Raw genomic sequence first — 15,012 nt, 5'->3', positions numbered from 1 at the left:
CAAAATAGCCCAAGACTCCATAGAGTTAAGTTGTTAACCCATTTCTTGTTCCCTGAAAAAGGCCTACTTGTATAATTCTGAAATGTACATTATTTTCCAGTTTTGGTTAAGCTTACCTTTTTTTATTTACCTCTGGCAGTTCACCACTTACCTTTGGACCCTTTCAAGCTGTTCATTTGACTTGAACTGCTTGAATTTCAATAAAAAACTGGAAAAATTGGGCTGTTCTAAAACTTTTGACCGGTAGTGTATTTGCATATGTATATGTATATATATATATATATATATATATATATATATATATAAATAAATAATAAAGCGTGGTGATAGAACAGGTTGCAGCATTAAAGGACAGTTTCACGAGTAAATCAGAACAATTTAATGGGAAAAAACAACATGTAAAAAATGTTCACACACTCCAGCAATCCTTTATACAACACAATAGAATATGCAATGTGGGGGATTGTTTTTTATTTTGGGAATAACTTGATAGATACTCTACTAATTAGATTTGGATGATTTTTCATGTATTTGCATGTATTTATTGTTTGAGCGAGGTAAAGCTGATATGTGCAGGATCTGACTCTTTTCTTTGCTCCAGCACATCGAAGCTATTAAAATAAAGAGAAATCTACGTTGATAATCACCTAAAATAAAGAAAAGAGTTGACTGAGATTCCTCCTTCTTTATTTATTTAATATGCTGACTCTTTGCTACAAGGTGAATTCAGATAGAAGTGGATGATTGTTTGTTACCTTCAACTGCTCTGGTCCCTAACATGACTAACAACTTCTGGTATTTATTTACAGAAAAACAACAACAACAACAGGAAATACAAAAAACTGACGACAGGACTCATCTGGATTAACAGATTAACAAAGTGCCATTTCCATTGTCCTATTGTTTTAAAAGGAAAGGTTCAAACTGTTTCAGGTATCTTTAGAAACAATACTCGCACATCGAAAGAATAACTTTCAAACCCTAATGCAAGAAATTGAGGAGGAAATCCACAGTTGTGGGAGAATATTCACCCGCGCTGTGTCTCGCTCGAGTCTACATGGCTTTGAACAATGTGTGTCTGTGCCAACAGGGACTTCATGGTGCATTCAGGTGCACATATCTATTTTAACGCCACAGGATTAAGTCCATGTGGACAGGAAGTATTGTCCAAAGACGGACCTGGAATAAAAGCTGAACCCTTCCTTTAACTCCACCTACCTTGTTTTCTCCACCTGCATGGTCAAAACTGGGACCAGGAGCAACAAGATCCCAAATTCAGTCTCTCCAATGGTCCCCATCATGAAGCAAGGCAAGACAAGCCGTCTTTGCTTTTTACGTAAAATTTAAAATCTACCGAGTCAAATATTCAAGTCCACGCAGATCCAGCTCTTCTGGACTGGGTCATCAGTCTTCCGTGGTCAGTTTTTCCCCCAAAATGTCAGAATGCAACAGTCAAAACTAAAAAAAGTCTTTTGGTTCCATGATTTAATCCTGGACAGAGTTCAAACAGCCCACATGAGGGTTCTGGATCCACCATTTGGGCTCCAATTCTGGATCCACCATTTGGGCTCCAATTCTGGATCCACCATTTGGGCTCCAATTCTGGATCCACCATTGAGAGCTCTAATTCTGGATCCACCATTTGGGGCTCTAATTCTGGATCCACCATTTGGGGCTCTAATTCTGGATCCACCATTTGGGGCTCTAATTCTGGATCCACCATTGAGGGCTCTAATTCTGGATCCACCATTTGGGGCTCTAATTCTGGATCCACCATTGAGGGCTCTAATTCTGGATCCACCATTGAGGGCTCTAATTCTGGATCCACCATTGAGGGCTCTAATTCTGGATCCACCATTGAGGGCTCTAATTCTGGATCCACCATTGAGGGCTCTAATTCTGGATCCACCATTGAGGGCTCTAATTCTGGATCCACCATTTGGGGCTCTAATTCTGGATCCACCATTTGGGGCTCTAATTCTGGATCCACCATTTGGGGCTCTAATTCTGGATCCACCATTGAGGGCTCTAATTCTGGATCCACCATTTAGGGATCGAATTCTGGATCCACCATTTGGGGCTCGAATTCTGGATCCACCATTTAGGGCTCTAATTCTGGATCCACCATTTGGGGCTCTAATTCTGGATCCACCATTTGGGGCTCTAATTCTGGATCCACCATTTGGGGCTCTAATTCTGGATCCACCATTTGAGGCTCTAATTCTGAATCCACCATTTAGGGCTGTAATTCTGGATCCACCATTTAGGGCTGTAATTCTGGATCCACCATTTAGGGCTCTAATTCTGGATCCACCATTTAGGGCTCTAATTCTGGATCCACCATTTAGGGCTCTAATTCTGGACCCACCATTTAGGGCTCTAATCCTGGATCCACCATTTGGGCTCTAATTCTGGATCCACCATTTGGGGCTCTAATTCTGGATCCACCATTTGGGCTCTAATTCTGGATCCACCATTTAGGGGACCAAATCCTTCAGGAAAAACCAGACCCAGCGTCCCCTGCCGTTCTGGTCCTTCATGACTCAGTTCAGACTGCGCCCTCCTGTCTGGTCCAGCGTTAGTCCGGCATGTCGATGCAGAGTTTCGGGGGCGGGACGAAGTACTTCCCGGGGCTCTGCGTGATCACCACGCCGGTCTTCTTGTGGAACATGGGGGCGATCTTTGGCGGCGGCTCGGGGACGGGCAGGTCCTCGGCTGCCTCGGGGTCCTCGCTGCGCTGGAGGTCGTAGGACACGTTGCCGTACTCTCGCAGGAAGGGGAGGAGCTCCAACAGGAAGTGGCAGAAGTCCTTACGGATGCCGAACCACCCTGGAGAAAGATCAGGACAGAGGAGAACTTAGTTTACAGAAACAATAACCAGTTTTACTTTAAGCCGGGAAAACCATTAACGCATTTCCACCATGAGAACTGGTGCTGCGTTATTCTACCATTAAAGGCGGGAAAACAGATACGTGGTTTTGTAGTATTTGTAGTTTTTTTCCACCTATTTTCGGTCTCTTGGCCAATGAAATTCATCAGAACACATGTGGGAGTGTCGCAATGCAACACGTTGATTTTTAAAAAAACTTTATTGAAGGTTTGGACAAATAAACTCAACTTCTCATGAAAGCCACAGCTATAAGCTCTAAAAAATACTTGTTTAATTTAACCTCCTGAGAGCCGAGCTTTTGTTTGGTATGTATTGTTAGTTTCTCCTAGATATTTGATATGTTGGATTTGTAGGACATGATAAGTACAAAAACTAAGCAATGTCTTTGAACAGGAAGTAGTTTTTGAAAAAAAACCCCAAATTGGTTAATTTTACTGTATAACACAATTAATTCACCAGTGTATAAAACTGTTATTTCCTTACATTTACTCCCTCTCTTTGGAAGAACGATAGTAAAAGTCTATTCATTCTCAAATGAATACTTCCTGATTAGCAGAGTCGTAGCTTGTTGCTAAAAATAGTCAAAATTGCACAGAATATCAAACTACAAACATTATTAAGCACAAATAAACAAGTTTTAACCATAAAATCTGATCAGATTTTGTACCTGGTCTACTTTTGTCTGGGTTAATTGACTTTAACAAGGTGCTGCCATCTGGTTTTTACACTGATTGATGTATTGTTCTTTTTCTAGAGTGTACTACTGAGGACAACATGTTATAGTTAAGCAGAATTAAGTATAAGGTCCATAAAACCTAAAATGAAATGTCCACATATGAGACGCAGGGTCCCAGGAGGTTAATTTATCTGGTACAGAGGCTGAAAAATCTATTATTTAGTAGGAAGCGTTTACAGAAAAGCTTCAGGTTTGAGGGGTTATTTTAAAGTGGCCCAGGAGGTTTTGCAGGAGGTTTTGCAGGAGGTTTTGCAGGAGGTTTTGCAGGAGGTTTTGCAGGAGGTTTTGCAGGAGGTTTTGCAGGAGGTTTTGCAGGAGGTTTTGCAGGAGGTTTTGCAGGCGTTTCAGGCCTGAATGGGACAAGAGGAGAGCAGTGGAGGCTCCAGAGACTCACAGTGGTTCCCTCCCTTCTGTCCGAAGGTGGTGGCCATGAGCGTGAGCAGAGAGAGCCACAGAGGGACGAACACGCAGACGAAGCTCAGGCTGTTGTGGCCGTCCAGCTTGTGCACCAGCAGGATCTGCAGAGAGAGACGGGACCTTAGACAGAGCTGCTGCTGCTGCTGCTGCTGGTTCAAGGTTCAATGTGTCATTGATGACAAACATTACCGTATTTTCCGGACTATAAGTCGCAGTTTTTTTCATAGTTTGGCCGGGGGTGAACTTATACTCTGGAGCGACTTATGTGTGAAATTATTAACACATTATTACGGGTATATCATTTCACATGTTATTTTCACACTAAACCGCCAGAGGGCGCTCTAGGCCGAGTATGAGGATGAGTCTGACGTAAGCGACGTAGAAGAAGAAGCGCGGCATCTTCTACCTCCGGAGTTAGCGGAGTTGTTTAAAAGTGACACCGAGGATGAAGATTTCATTGGATTTGAGTTATTTGGAGTGACACGGATGGTTTGGTAAACTTCTTAGCATGTTATTTATGCTATAGTTATCTGAATAACTCTTAATATTCTATGTTAACATACCAGGCACGTTCTCAGTTGTGTCATGTAACGTAAGCATACCGTACAATTATTCAGCCTGTTGTTGCCTCTATTCTATTTTTATTTTAAATTGCCTTTCAAGATGACATGTCTGTTCTTGGTGTTGGATTTTATCAAATACATTTCCCCCAAAAATGCGACTTATACTCCAGTGCGACTTATATATGTTTTTTCCTTCTTTATTATGCATTTTATGGCTGGTGCGACTCGTACTCCGGAGCGACTTATAGTCCGGAAAATACGGTAGCTGGATCATATCTGCAAAAAATAAATACGTTTAATAAAATAAACTCAGAAACTGGAATTTAACTTTCTATGATGCTAATTAAAAGTTTCTACAAAACAAAACAAAACAGGATTCCTGTTATTGCACAAAGACTTTGAGCAGAAATCCTGACCGTGCATGCAGACATATCACACATTATATATTATATATATATGTGTGTACATATATGCAGACAAAATATTATTATTAGAAATATTAGTATTGAGGGATATACAAGTTTACAGTCTCATTTCCAGAGCGTCCTGTCACTTTAAATGGATCTTTAAGAGGACAACACATACATTCAGCCCGTAGAGGGCAGCAAATGTTAACTTCATTACTAAAATCATTTGCTCTAAATCAAACTTTGTTTCTGTGATGAAACGGAGATCACTGAGGCTTGAAATAAAGATGGAAATGATTGAACTAGTGCACTTTTGACAACCACACACACGTTTGAAGTCTCCATTGAGGTTGTTGAATGAAGTTTTGAATGTCTGCTTTCAGATTTTATCACCCAAAAAAACCCAAAGCAGCAGAAAATCCGACAGTTGCTGTGCAAATGGAATAGACAACCGGTGTGGTTTCTTTTTTTGTGTCTTCTTTTAGTCATGTTGTGTCTTTTTTGGTCATTTTTTTGTCATTTTGTGTCTTTTTTTTGTCATTTTTAAGTTATTTTGTGTCTGTTTATGGTTATTTTGTGTCTGTTTATGGTTATTTTGTGTCTGTTTATGGTCATTTTGTGTCTATTTATGGTCATTTTGTGCCTTTTTTTAGTCATTTTGTGTCCGTTTATGGTTATTTTGTGTCTGTTTATGGTCATTTTATGTCTTTTTTAAGTTATTTTGTGTCCGTTTATGGTTATTTTGTGTCTGTTTATGGTCATTTTGTGTCTTTTTTTTGGTCATTTTGTGTCTTTTTTTTGTCATTTTGTGTCTTTTTTAGTCATTTTATGTCTTTTTTTAAGTTATTTTGTGTCCATTTATGGTTATTTTGTGTCTGTTTATGGTCATTTTGAGTCTTTTTAAGTAATTTTTTGTCTTTTTTGGTCATTTTGTGTCTTTTTTAAGTTATTTTGTGTCTGTTTATGGTCATTTTGAGTCTTTTTAAGTAATTTTTTGTCTTTTTTGGTCATTTTGTGTCTTTTTTAAGTTATTTTGTGTCCATTTATGGTTATTTTGTGTCTGTTTATGGTCATTTTGTGTCTTTTTTTTGGTTATTTTGAGTCTTTTTAAGTAATTTTGTGTCTTTTTTGGTCATTTTGCTCAAACCAATTATTCCATTATCAAAATAGTTGACGATGAATTTAATAATCGATTATTGTTAGATTAATCCAATAATTGTTGCAGCTCTACATTTTATTTGTACGATATTTATCTGTGACTTTTAATACATTTTGGAGTTTACAGCAGTCTGGTTTACTGTAAAGGTTGAACAGAGTCAGAAACAATCCTCACCACTGGGATCTAACTCACAAATAATATTATCGTGGCCGAATGTTGATATGCAACTGTGCAGAAATACCAGGTTAAAGAGTTATGAATGAAGCTTGATAACGCCAGATAACATACGATCTGAAGTCATAAAACGAGAAGCGAACCTCAAAGGTGAGCAGAGGCACGACGATGGTCATCCAGCTGATCGCCATGGTGATGTGGGTGCGGCGCTGCTCAGCGATGATGTCGATGGAGCGGAGGAAGAGGACGGACCAGATGATGTAGTAGAGGACCACGAGGCACAGGAAGGACATGAGGATCCACAGAGGGACACACACCACCTGGCCACACACACACACACACACACACACACACACACAGAGATACACACACACACACACACACACACACACACACACACACACACACACACACACAGACACAGAGATACACACACACACACACAGACACAGAGATACACACACACACACACACACACACACACACACAGACACAGACACAGAGATACACACACACACACACAGAGAGAAGTCATCTCAGGACCCGTTTACATGAGGATGCTTGCGGGTTATTGATGGGAAGTGCTTAAAAACTTTTTTCATTTTTCTCATAGTTTTCTTCTGTTTTATCATAACTTGTGTCCTTTTTGTCATAATTTTGTCTTTTTTGTCATTATTTGTGTCCTTTTGAAAATGACCAAAAAAAGACAAAATGACAGAGTGAAAGGAGAGACAGAGTGAAAGGAGAGACAGAGTGAAAGGAGAGACAGAGTGAAAGGAGAGACAGAGTGAAAGGGAGAGACAGAGTGAAAGGAGAGACAGAGTGAAAGGAGAGACAGAGTGAAAGGAGAGACAGAGTGAAAGGAGAGACAGAGTGAAGGGGGAGACAGAGTGAAAGGGAGAGACAGAGTGAAAGGGAGACAGAGTGAAAGGAGAGACAGAGTGAAAGGAGAGAGAGAGTGAAGGAGAGACAGAGTGAAAGGAGAGACAGAGTGAAAGGAGAGACAGAGTGAAAGGAGAGACAGAGTGAAAGGAGAGAGACAGAGTGAAAGGGAGAGACAGAGTGAAAGGAGAGACAGAGTGAAAGGAGAGACAGAGTGAAAGGAGAGACAGAGTGAAGGGGGAGACAGAGTGAAAGGAGAGACAGAGTGAAAGGGAGAGACAGAGTGAAAGGAGAGACAGAGTGAAAGGGAGAGACAGAGTGAAAGGGAGACAGAGTGAAAGGAGAGACAGAGTGAAAGGAGAGAGAGAGTGAAGGAGAGACAGAGTGAAAGGAGAGACAGAGTGAAAGGAGAGACAGAGTGAAAGGAGAGACAGAGTGAAAGGAGAGAGACAGAGTGAAAGGGGAGACAGAGTGAAAGGAGAGACAGAGTGAAAGGAGAGAGAGAGTGAAGGAGAGACAGAGTGAAAGGAGAGACAGAGTGAAAGGGGAGAGACAGAGTGAAAGGAGAGACAGAGTGAAAGGAGAGACAGAGTGAAAGGAGAGAGACAGAGTGAAAGGGGAGACAGAGTGAAAGGGGAGAGACAGAGTGAAAGGAGAGACAGAGTGAAGGGGGAGAGAGAGTGAAAGGGGGAGAGAGAGTGAAAGGGGGAGACAGAGTGAAAGGGGAGACAGAGTGAAAGGGGAGACAGAGTGAAGGGGGAGACAGAGTGAAAGGAGAGAGAGAGTGAAGGGGAGACAGAGTGAAAGGAGAGAGACAGAGTGAAAGGAGAGAGAGAGTGAAAGGGGAGACAGAGTGAAGGGGGAGACAGAGTGAAGGGGGAGAGAGAGTGAAAGGGGGAGACAGAGTGAAAGGAGAGACAGAGTGAAAGGAGAGAGACAGAGTGAAAGGGGAGACAGAGTGAAAGGAGAGACAGAGTGAAAGGAGAGACAGAGTGAAAGGAGAGAGACAGAGTGAAAGGAGAGACAGAGTGAAAGGGGGAGACAGAGTGAAGGGGGAGACAGAGTGAAAGGGGGAGACAGAGTGAAGGGGAGACAGAGTGAAAGGGGAGACAGAGTGAAAGGGGAGACAGAGTGAAGGGGGAGACAGAGTGAAAGGGGGAGACAGAGTGAAGGGGAGACAGAGTGAAAGGGGAGACAGAGTGAAAGGAGAGAGACAGTGAAGGGGGAGACAGAGTGAAAGGAGAGACAGAGTGAAAGGGGGAGACAGAGTGAAGGGGGAGACAGAGTGAAAGGGGGAGACAGAGTGAAAGGAGAGACAGAGTGAAAGGAGAGAGACAGTGAAGGGGGAGACAGAGTGAAAGGAGAGAGACAGTGAAGGGGGAGACAGAGTGAAAGGAGAGAGACAGAGTGAAAGGAGAGAGACAGTGAAGGGGGAGACAGAGTGAAAGGAGAGACAGAGTGAAGGGGAGACAGAGTGAAAGGAGAGACAGAGTGAAGGGGAGACAGAGTGAAAGGAGAGACAGAGTGAAAGGGGGAGACAGAGTGAAGGAGAGACAGAGTGAAAGGAGAGACAGAGTGAAAGGAGAGACAGAGTGAAAGGAGAGACAGAGTGAAAGGAGAGACAGAGTGAAGGGGAGACAGAGTGAAAGGAGAGACAGAGTGAAAGGGGGAGACAGAGTGAAGGAGAGACAGAGTGAAAGGAGACAGAGTGAAGGAGAGACAGAGTGAAAGGAGAGAGACAGAGTGAAAGGAGAGACAGAGTGAAAGGAGAGAGACAGTGAAGGGGGAGACAGAGTGAAAGGAGAGACAGAGTGAAAGGAGAGACAGAGTGAAGGGGAGACAGAGTGAAAGGAGAGACAGAGTGAAAGGGGGAGACAGAGTGAAAGGAGAGACAGAGTGAAAGGAGAGAGACAGTGAAGGGGGAGACAGAGTGAAAGGAGAGAGACAGTGAAGGGGGAGACAGAGTGAAAGGAGAGAGACAGAGTGAAAGGAGAGAGACAGTGAAGGGGGAGACAGAGTGAAAGGAGAGACAGAGTGAAGGGGAGACAGAGTGAAAGGAGAGACAGAGTGAAGGGGAGACAGAGTGAAAGGAGAGACAGAGTGAAAGGGGGAGACAGAGTGAAGGAGAGACAGAGTGAAAGGAGAGACAGAGTGAAAGGAGAGACAGAGTGAAAGGAGAGACAGAGTGAAAGGAGAGACAGAGTGAAGGGGAGACAGAGTGAAAGGAGAGACAGAGTGAAAGGGGGAGACAGAGTGAAGGAGAGACAGAGTGAAAGGAGACAGAGTGAAGGAGAGACAGAGTGAAAGGAGAGAGACAGAGTGAAAGGAGAGACAGAGTGAAAGGAGAGAGACAGTGAAGGGGGAGACAGAGTGAAAGGAGAGACAGAGTGAAAGGAGAGACAGAGTGAAGGGGAGACAGAGTGAAAGGAGAGACAGAGTGAAGGGGGAGACAGAGTGAAAGGAGAGACAGAGTGAAAGGGAGACAGAGTGAAAGGGAGACAGAGTGAAAGGGAGACAGAGTGAAAGGAGAGACAGAGTGAAAGGGAGGGGCTGTTTTTGCAGTGTTTGTCAGATAAAACTTTGATATTTTATTGACTAATTAACAGAGAGACTAATAGGCTAGCTGTTTGATAATGAAATCAATCATTAGTTGCAGCCCTAACTGTGGAGTGTGTAGAACAAAGGGTTAATGTGTGTTTCTGTGTTTAGTGTTTGTGTATCTCACCAGCCAGGGCCAGTTGATGATCCTGTCGAGCCTCAGAGCGATGAAGATGAACTGGAGAATGTTAACTGAACACAACACCTCCAGCTGAGGAAGAGGAGGAGCACAGACACACTTTAACAACACTGGAAACACACTCATTTTCTCTTTGAAAGTAAACATCTGTCTTTAATATTTACTGAAATAAAAGTCTGGCGAGGACACAGAAATCCAACAGCAGACCAAGGTTATTATAGTTAATGAAAACTCACAAAATATTGAAAAAAACATTTTCGGTAACTGAAATAAAAACCAGAGTTTTTAAAAAGACGATAACTTAGTGAAACTGTATGTTGTGGTTAAAATTATAGTGAAAATGTCCCTTGTTTTCGTCTTTGTCAACTTTTTTCCTCCGTAAACCTTTTTGGTTGATATGAAATCTATTTCATCTATCTGGTTTTATGACTTAATAAACTTATTGGGGCTGAGATGGATCAGACAAAGGAAATAAAGGAAACATTTATTGTGACCTTATTGAATCTGGACCCAACAAATACCCCATTACACAACAACTACAACTAATAAAAACTACACTACAACTAATAAAAACTAAACTAAAACTAATAAAAACTAAACTACAACTAATAAAAACTAAACTACAACTAATAAAAACTAAACTACAACTAATAAAAACTAAACTACAACTAATAAAAACTAAACTAAAACTAATAAAAACTAAACTAAAACTAATAAAAACTAAACTACAACTAATAAAAACTAAACTACAACTAATAAAAACTAAACTAAAACTAATAAAAACTAAACTAAAACTAATAAAAACTAAACTACAACTAATAAAAACTACACTAAAACTAATAAAAACTAAACTACAACTAATAAAAACTAAACTACAACTAATAAAAACTAAACTACAACTAATAAAAACTAAACTACAACTAATAAAAACTAAACTACAACTAATAAAAAATAAACTACAACTAATAAAAAATAAACTAAAACTAACAGTAAAACTAATAAAAGATTCTCAAAAGACACAAAGTGCCAAAAAAACGACACAAAAAGACACAAAAAAAGACACAAAAAGACCCAAAAAAAAGACCCCAAAAGACCCCAAAAGACCCTGAAGTGGTGTTGTCCAGAGAGTATTGGAGCAGTGTTTGTACCTCGAGGGAGCGGTCGTGTCTGAAGCCCCAGACGCAGGCCGCCACGGAGACGGGAGACACGAAGAACAGCGGCATGAAGACCAGCAGCCAGAAGTAGGTTCCTCTGGCCACGCGGTCGCACACCAACACCTCGAACATCAGCAGGAGAACGTGGAGCCCCACGGCGATCAGCATGGCCTTGAACTCCACACAGGTCTCCCCTTCAGCCCTACAGGGAGGAACATACCACAGGGTTAACACCAGGAGAACCAGACCACCACGGGGTTAACACCAGGAGAACCAGACCACCACGGGGTTAACACCAGGAGAACCAGACCACCACAGGGTTACTACCAGGAGAACCAGACCAGCACAGGGTTAATACCAGGAGAACCAGACCAGCACAGGGTTAACACCAGGAGAACCAGACCAGCACAGGGTTAACACCAGGAGAACCAGACCAGCACAGGGTTAACACCAGGAGAACCAGACCACCACAGGGTTAATATCAGGAGAACCAGACCACCACGGGGTTAACACCAGGAGAACCAGACCACCACAGGGTTAACACCAGGAGAACCAGACCACCACAGGGTTAATATCAGGAGAACCAGACCACCACGGGGTTAACACCAGGAGAACCAGACCACCACGGGGTTAACACCAGGAGAACCAGACCACCACGGGGTTAACACCAGAAGAACCAGACCACCACAGGGTTAACACCAGGAGAACCAGACCACCACAGGGTTAACACCAGGAGAACCAGACCACCACAGGGTTAACACCAGGAGAACCAGACCACCACGGGGTTAACACCAGGAGAACCAGACCACCACAGGGTTAACACCAGGAGAACCAGACCACCACGGGGTTAACACCAGGAGAACCAGACCACCACGGGGTTAATACAGGAGAACCAGACCACCACAGGGTTAACACCAGGAGAACCAGACCACCACAGGGTTAACACCAGGAGAACCAGACCACCACGGGGTTAATACCAGGAGAACCAGACCAGCACAGGGTTAACACCAGGAGAACCAGACCACCACGGGGTTAATACAGGAGAACCAGACCACCACAGGGTTAACACCAGGAGAACCAGACCAGCACAGGGTTAACACCAGGAGAACCAGACCAGCACAGGGTTAATACCAGGAGAACCAGACCAGCACAGGGTTAATACCAGGAGAACCAGAGCACCACGGGGTTAACACCAGGAGAACCAGACCACCACAGGGTTAACACCAGGAGAACCAGACCAGCACAGGGTTAACACCAGGAGAACCAGACCAGCACAGGGTTCATATCAGGAGAACCAGACCACCACAGGGTTAATACCAGGAGAACCAGACCACCACAGGGTTAACACCAGGAGAACCAGACCAGCACAGGGTTAACACCAGGAGAACCAGACCACCACAGGGTTAACACCAGGAGAACCAGACCACCACAGGGTTAACACCAGGAGAACCAGACCACCACAGGGTTACTACCAGGAGAACCAGACCACCACAGGGTTAACACCAGGAGAACCAGACCAGCACAGGGTTAACACCAGGAGAACCAGACCAGCACAGGGTTAACACCAGGAGAACCAGACCACCACAGGGTTAACACCAGGAGAACCAGACCACCACAGGGTTAACACCAGGAGAACCAGACCAGCACGGGGTTAACACCAGGAGAACCAGACCACCACAGGGTTAACACCAGGAGAACCAGACCACCACAGGGTTAATACCAGGAGAACCAGACCAGCACAGGGTTAACACCAGGAGAACCAGACCAGCACAGGGTTCATATCAGGAGAACCAGACCACCACGGGGTTAACACCAGGAGAACCAGACCAGCACAGGGTTCATATCAGGAGAACCAGACCAGCACAGGGTTCATACAGGAGAACCAGACCAGCACAGGGTTAATACCAGGAGAACCAGGCCACCACAGGGTTAACACCAGGAGAACCAGACCACCACAGGGTTAATACCAGGAGAACCAGACCACCACAGGGTTAACACCAGGAGAACCAGACCACCACAGGGTTAACACCAGGAGAACCAGACCACCACGGGGTTAACACCAGGAGAACCAGACCACCACGGGGTTAACACCAGGAGAACCAGACCACCACGGGGTTAACACCAGGAGAACCAGACCACCACAGGGTTAACACCAGGAGAACCAGACCACCACAGGGTTAACACCAGGAGAACCAGACCACCACAGGGTTAACACCAGGAGAACCAGACCACCACAGGGTTAACACCAGGAGAACCAGACCACCACAGGGTTAATACCAGGAGAACCAGACCAGCACAGGGTTAACACCAGGAGAACCAGACCACCACAGGGTTAACACCAGGAGAACCAGACCACCACAGGGTTAACACCAGGAGAACCAGACCACCACGGGGTTAACACCAGGAGAACCAGACCACCACGGGGTTAACACCAGGAGAACCAGACCACCACAGGGTTAATACCAGGAGAACCAGACCACCACGGGGTTAACACCAGGAGAACCAGACCACCACGGGGTTAATATCAGGAGAACCATTGAGACACAGAGACAGGGGGGACACCAGACCATAAGAACTATCCATGTGTGTTTCTGTGTGTTTTTATTAATTTTGTGTGTTTTTGTGTTATTGTGTATTCTAGGTCTACCTGTTCTGAGGGTTTTGAGAGTCTACCTGTATTGGGGGGTCATTTAGTGCCTTTTTTTGGTCATTTAGTGTCTTTTTTTGGTCATTTAGTGCCTTTTTTTGGTCATTTGGTGCCTTTTTTTGGTCATTTAGTGTCTTTTTTTGGTCATTTAGTGCCTTTTTTTGGTCATTTGGTGTCTTTTTTTGGTCATTTGGTGCCTTTTTTTGGTCATTTAGTGTCTTTTTTTGGTCATTTAGTGTCTTTTTTGGTCATTTTGTGTCTTTTTTTGGTCATTTTGTTTCTTTTTTTGGTCATTTAGTGTCTTTTTTGGTCATTTGGTGTCTTTTTGTGGGTTTTTTAAGCCATTGTGTGTCTTTTTTAGCCATTGTGTGTCTTTGTTACCTGTACTGGGGGTTGTGGGCCCAGACTCCGGTTCCCACCGACGCCCCGATGATGACCAGCAGCTTCCAGAGCCAGATGGGGGTGAAGACGGCCCAGTAGCTCCACTGGATGACTCCATCCAGCCTCAGTGACAGCAGCACGGAGAAGAGCAGCAGGCACGAGTAGATCAGGAACTTACTGCACAAAGACAAACAATGGTAAATAACAACAATAAGACAGCCCAGATGCACCCTGGGACAGTTTGACAGTCAGTTACAGGATCTTAATACATAAATGAGGTTTTTTATTAAAAACAATGCAAATATCTTGTTTTGTGACTGTTAGTGAGAAGAATAATTCTGCTGAACTGGAAACAAAGAAATCTTCCCATCAGTCTATCAAACTGTAATGAACGATACATAATGAAACATTTGCTGTTAGAAATAATAAAGTTCACCCTGAGAGGTGAGATAAAGACCTTTGACCCAAGATGGCAGCCATTTATGGACTATTATACCAAATATAATCCCATTAGATGAATTAACAACTGTACATCTCTTTTCTTGAAGATGACTAAAATAATAAACAGAACCGAGTTGTATTATTATTACTATTTAAATCTCTTTTATTTGTAAACATTATTATTATTGTTTTGATATTTGATTTGACCCCACCTAGGTTTTTCTTAATGTTTTTTTATTTATTGCTTTTATTTTTCTACTATCATTCTGTTCTTTCGTGTTGATTTGAAGCATAAATTAACATCTTCTTTGTTTTTGTATGTGAACGAAAGAAAAAAAAACAAATAAAGAGAATTTGAAAATAAAAAGTATCATGAAGACAGGAGACTGTTGATATTAATCACAGGTGCTAAAACAATAAAAAG

At 43.1% G+C, this 15,012-nt stretch overlaps 1 protein-coding gene across 1 annotated transcript in view; it reads right to left on the bottom strand.

The window, feature by feature from the left end:
* Positions 1 to 364: 364 nt before the first annotated feature.
* The window catches only part of tmem185 (transmembrane protein 185), an 18,470-nt gene continuing 3,822 nt past the window's right edge, over positions 365 to 15,012 (bottom strand). Inside the window, exons 2-7 of the mRNA XM_059328688.1 lie at positions 14,148 to 14,324; positions 11,114 to 11,321; positions 9,954 to 10,037; positions 6,490 to 6,666; positions 4,021 to 4,144; positions 365 to 2,829 (exon numbers count right to left, since the gene is read on the bottom strand). Of these exons, the coding sequence (XP_059184671.1) occupies positions 2,579 to 2,829; positions 4,021 to 4,144; positions 6,490 to 6,666; positions 9,954 to 10,037; positions 11,114 to 11,321; positions 14,148 to 14,324 (1,021 nt within the window). The 3' untranslated portion in view covers positions 365 to 2,578. The remainder of the gene's footprint in view (positions 2,830 to 4,020; positions 4,145 to 6,489; positions 6,667 to 9,953; positions 10,038 to 11,113; positions 11,322 to 14,147; positions 14,325 to 15,012) is intronic.

The sequence above is a fragment of the Centropristis striata genome, unplaced genomic scaffold, assembly GCF_030273125.1.
Source record: "Centropristis striata isolate RG_2023a ecotype Rhode Island unplaced genomic scaffold, C.striata_1.0 Scaffold_25, whole genome shotgun sequence".
In the NCBI taxonomy this organism is placed as follows: domain Eukaryota; kingdom Metazoa; phylum Chordata; class Actinopteri; order Perciformes; family Serranidae; genus Centropristis; species Centropristis striata.
This window is presented reverse-complemented; position numbering and strand designations above follow the sequence as displayed.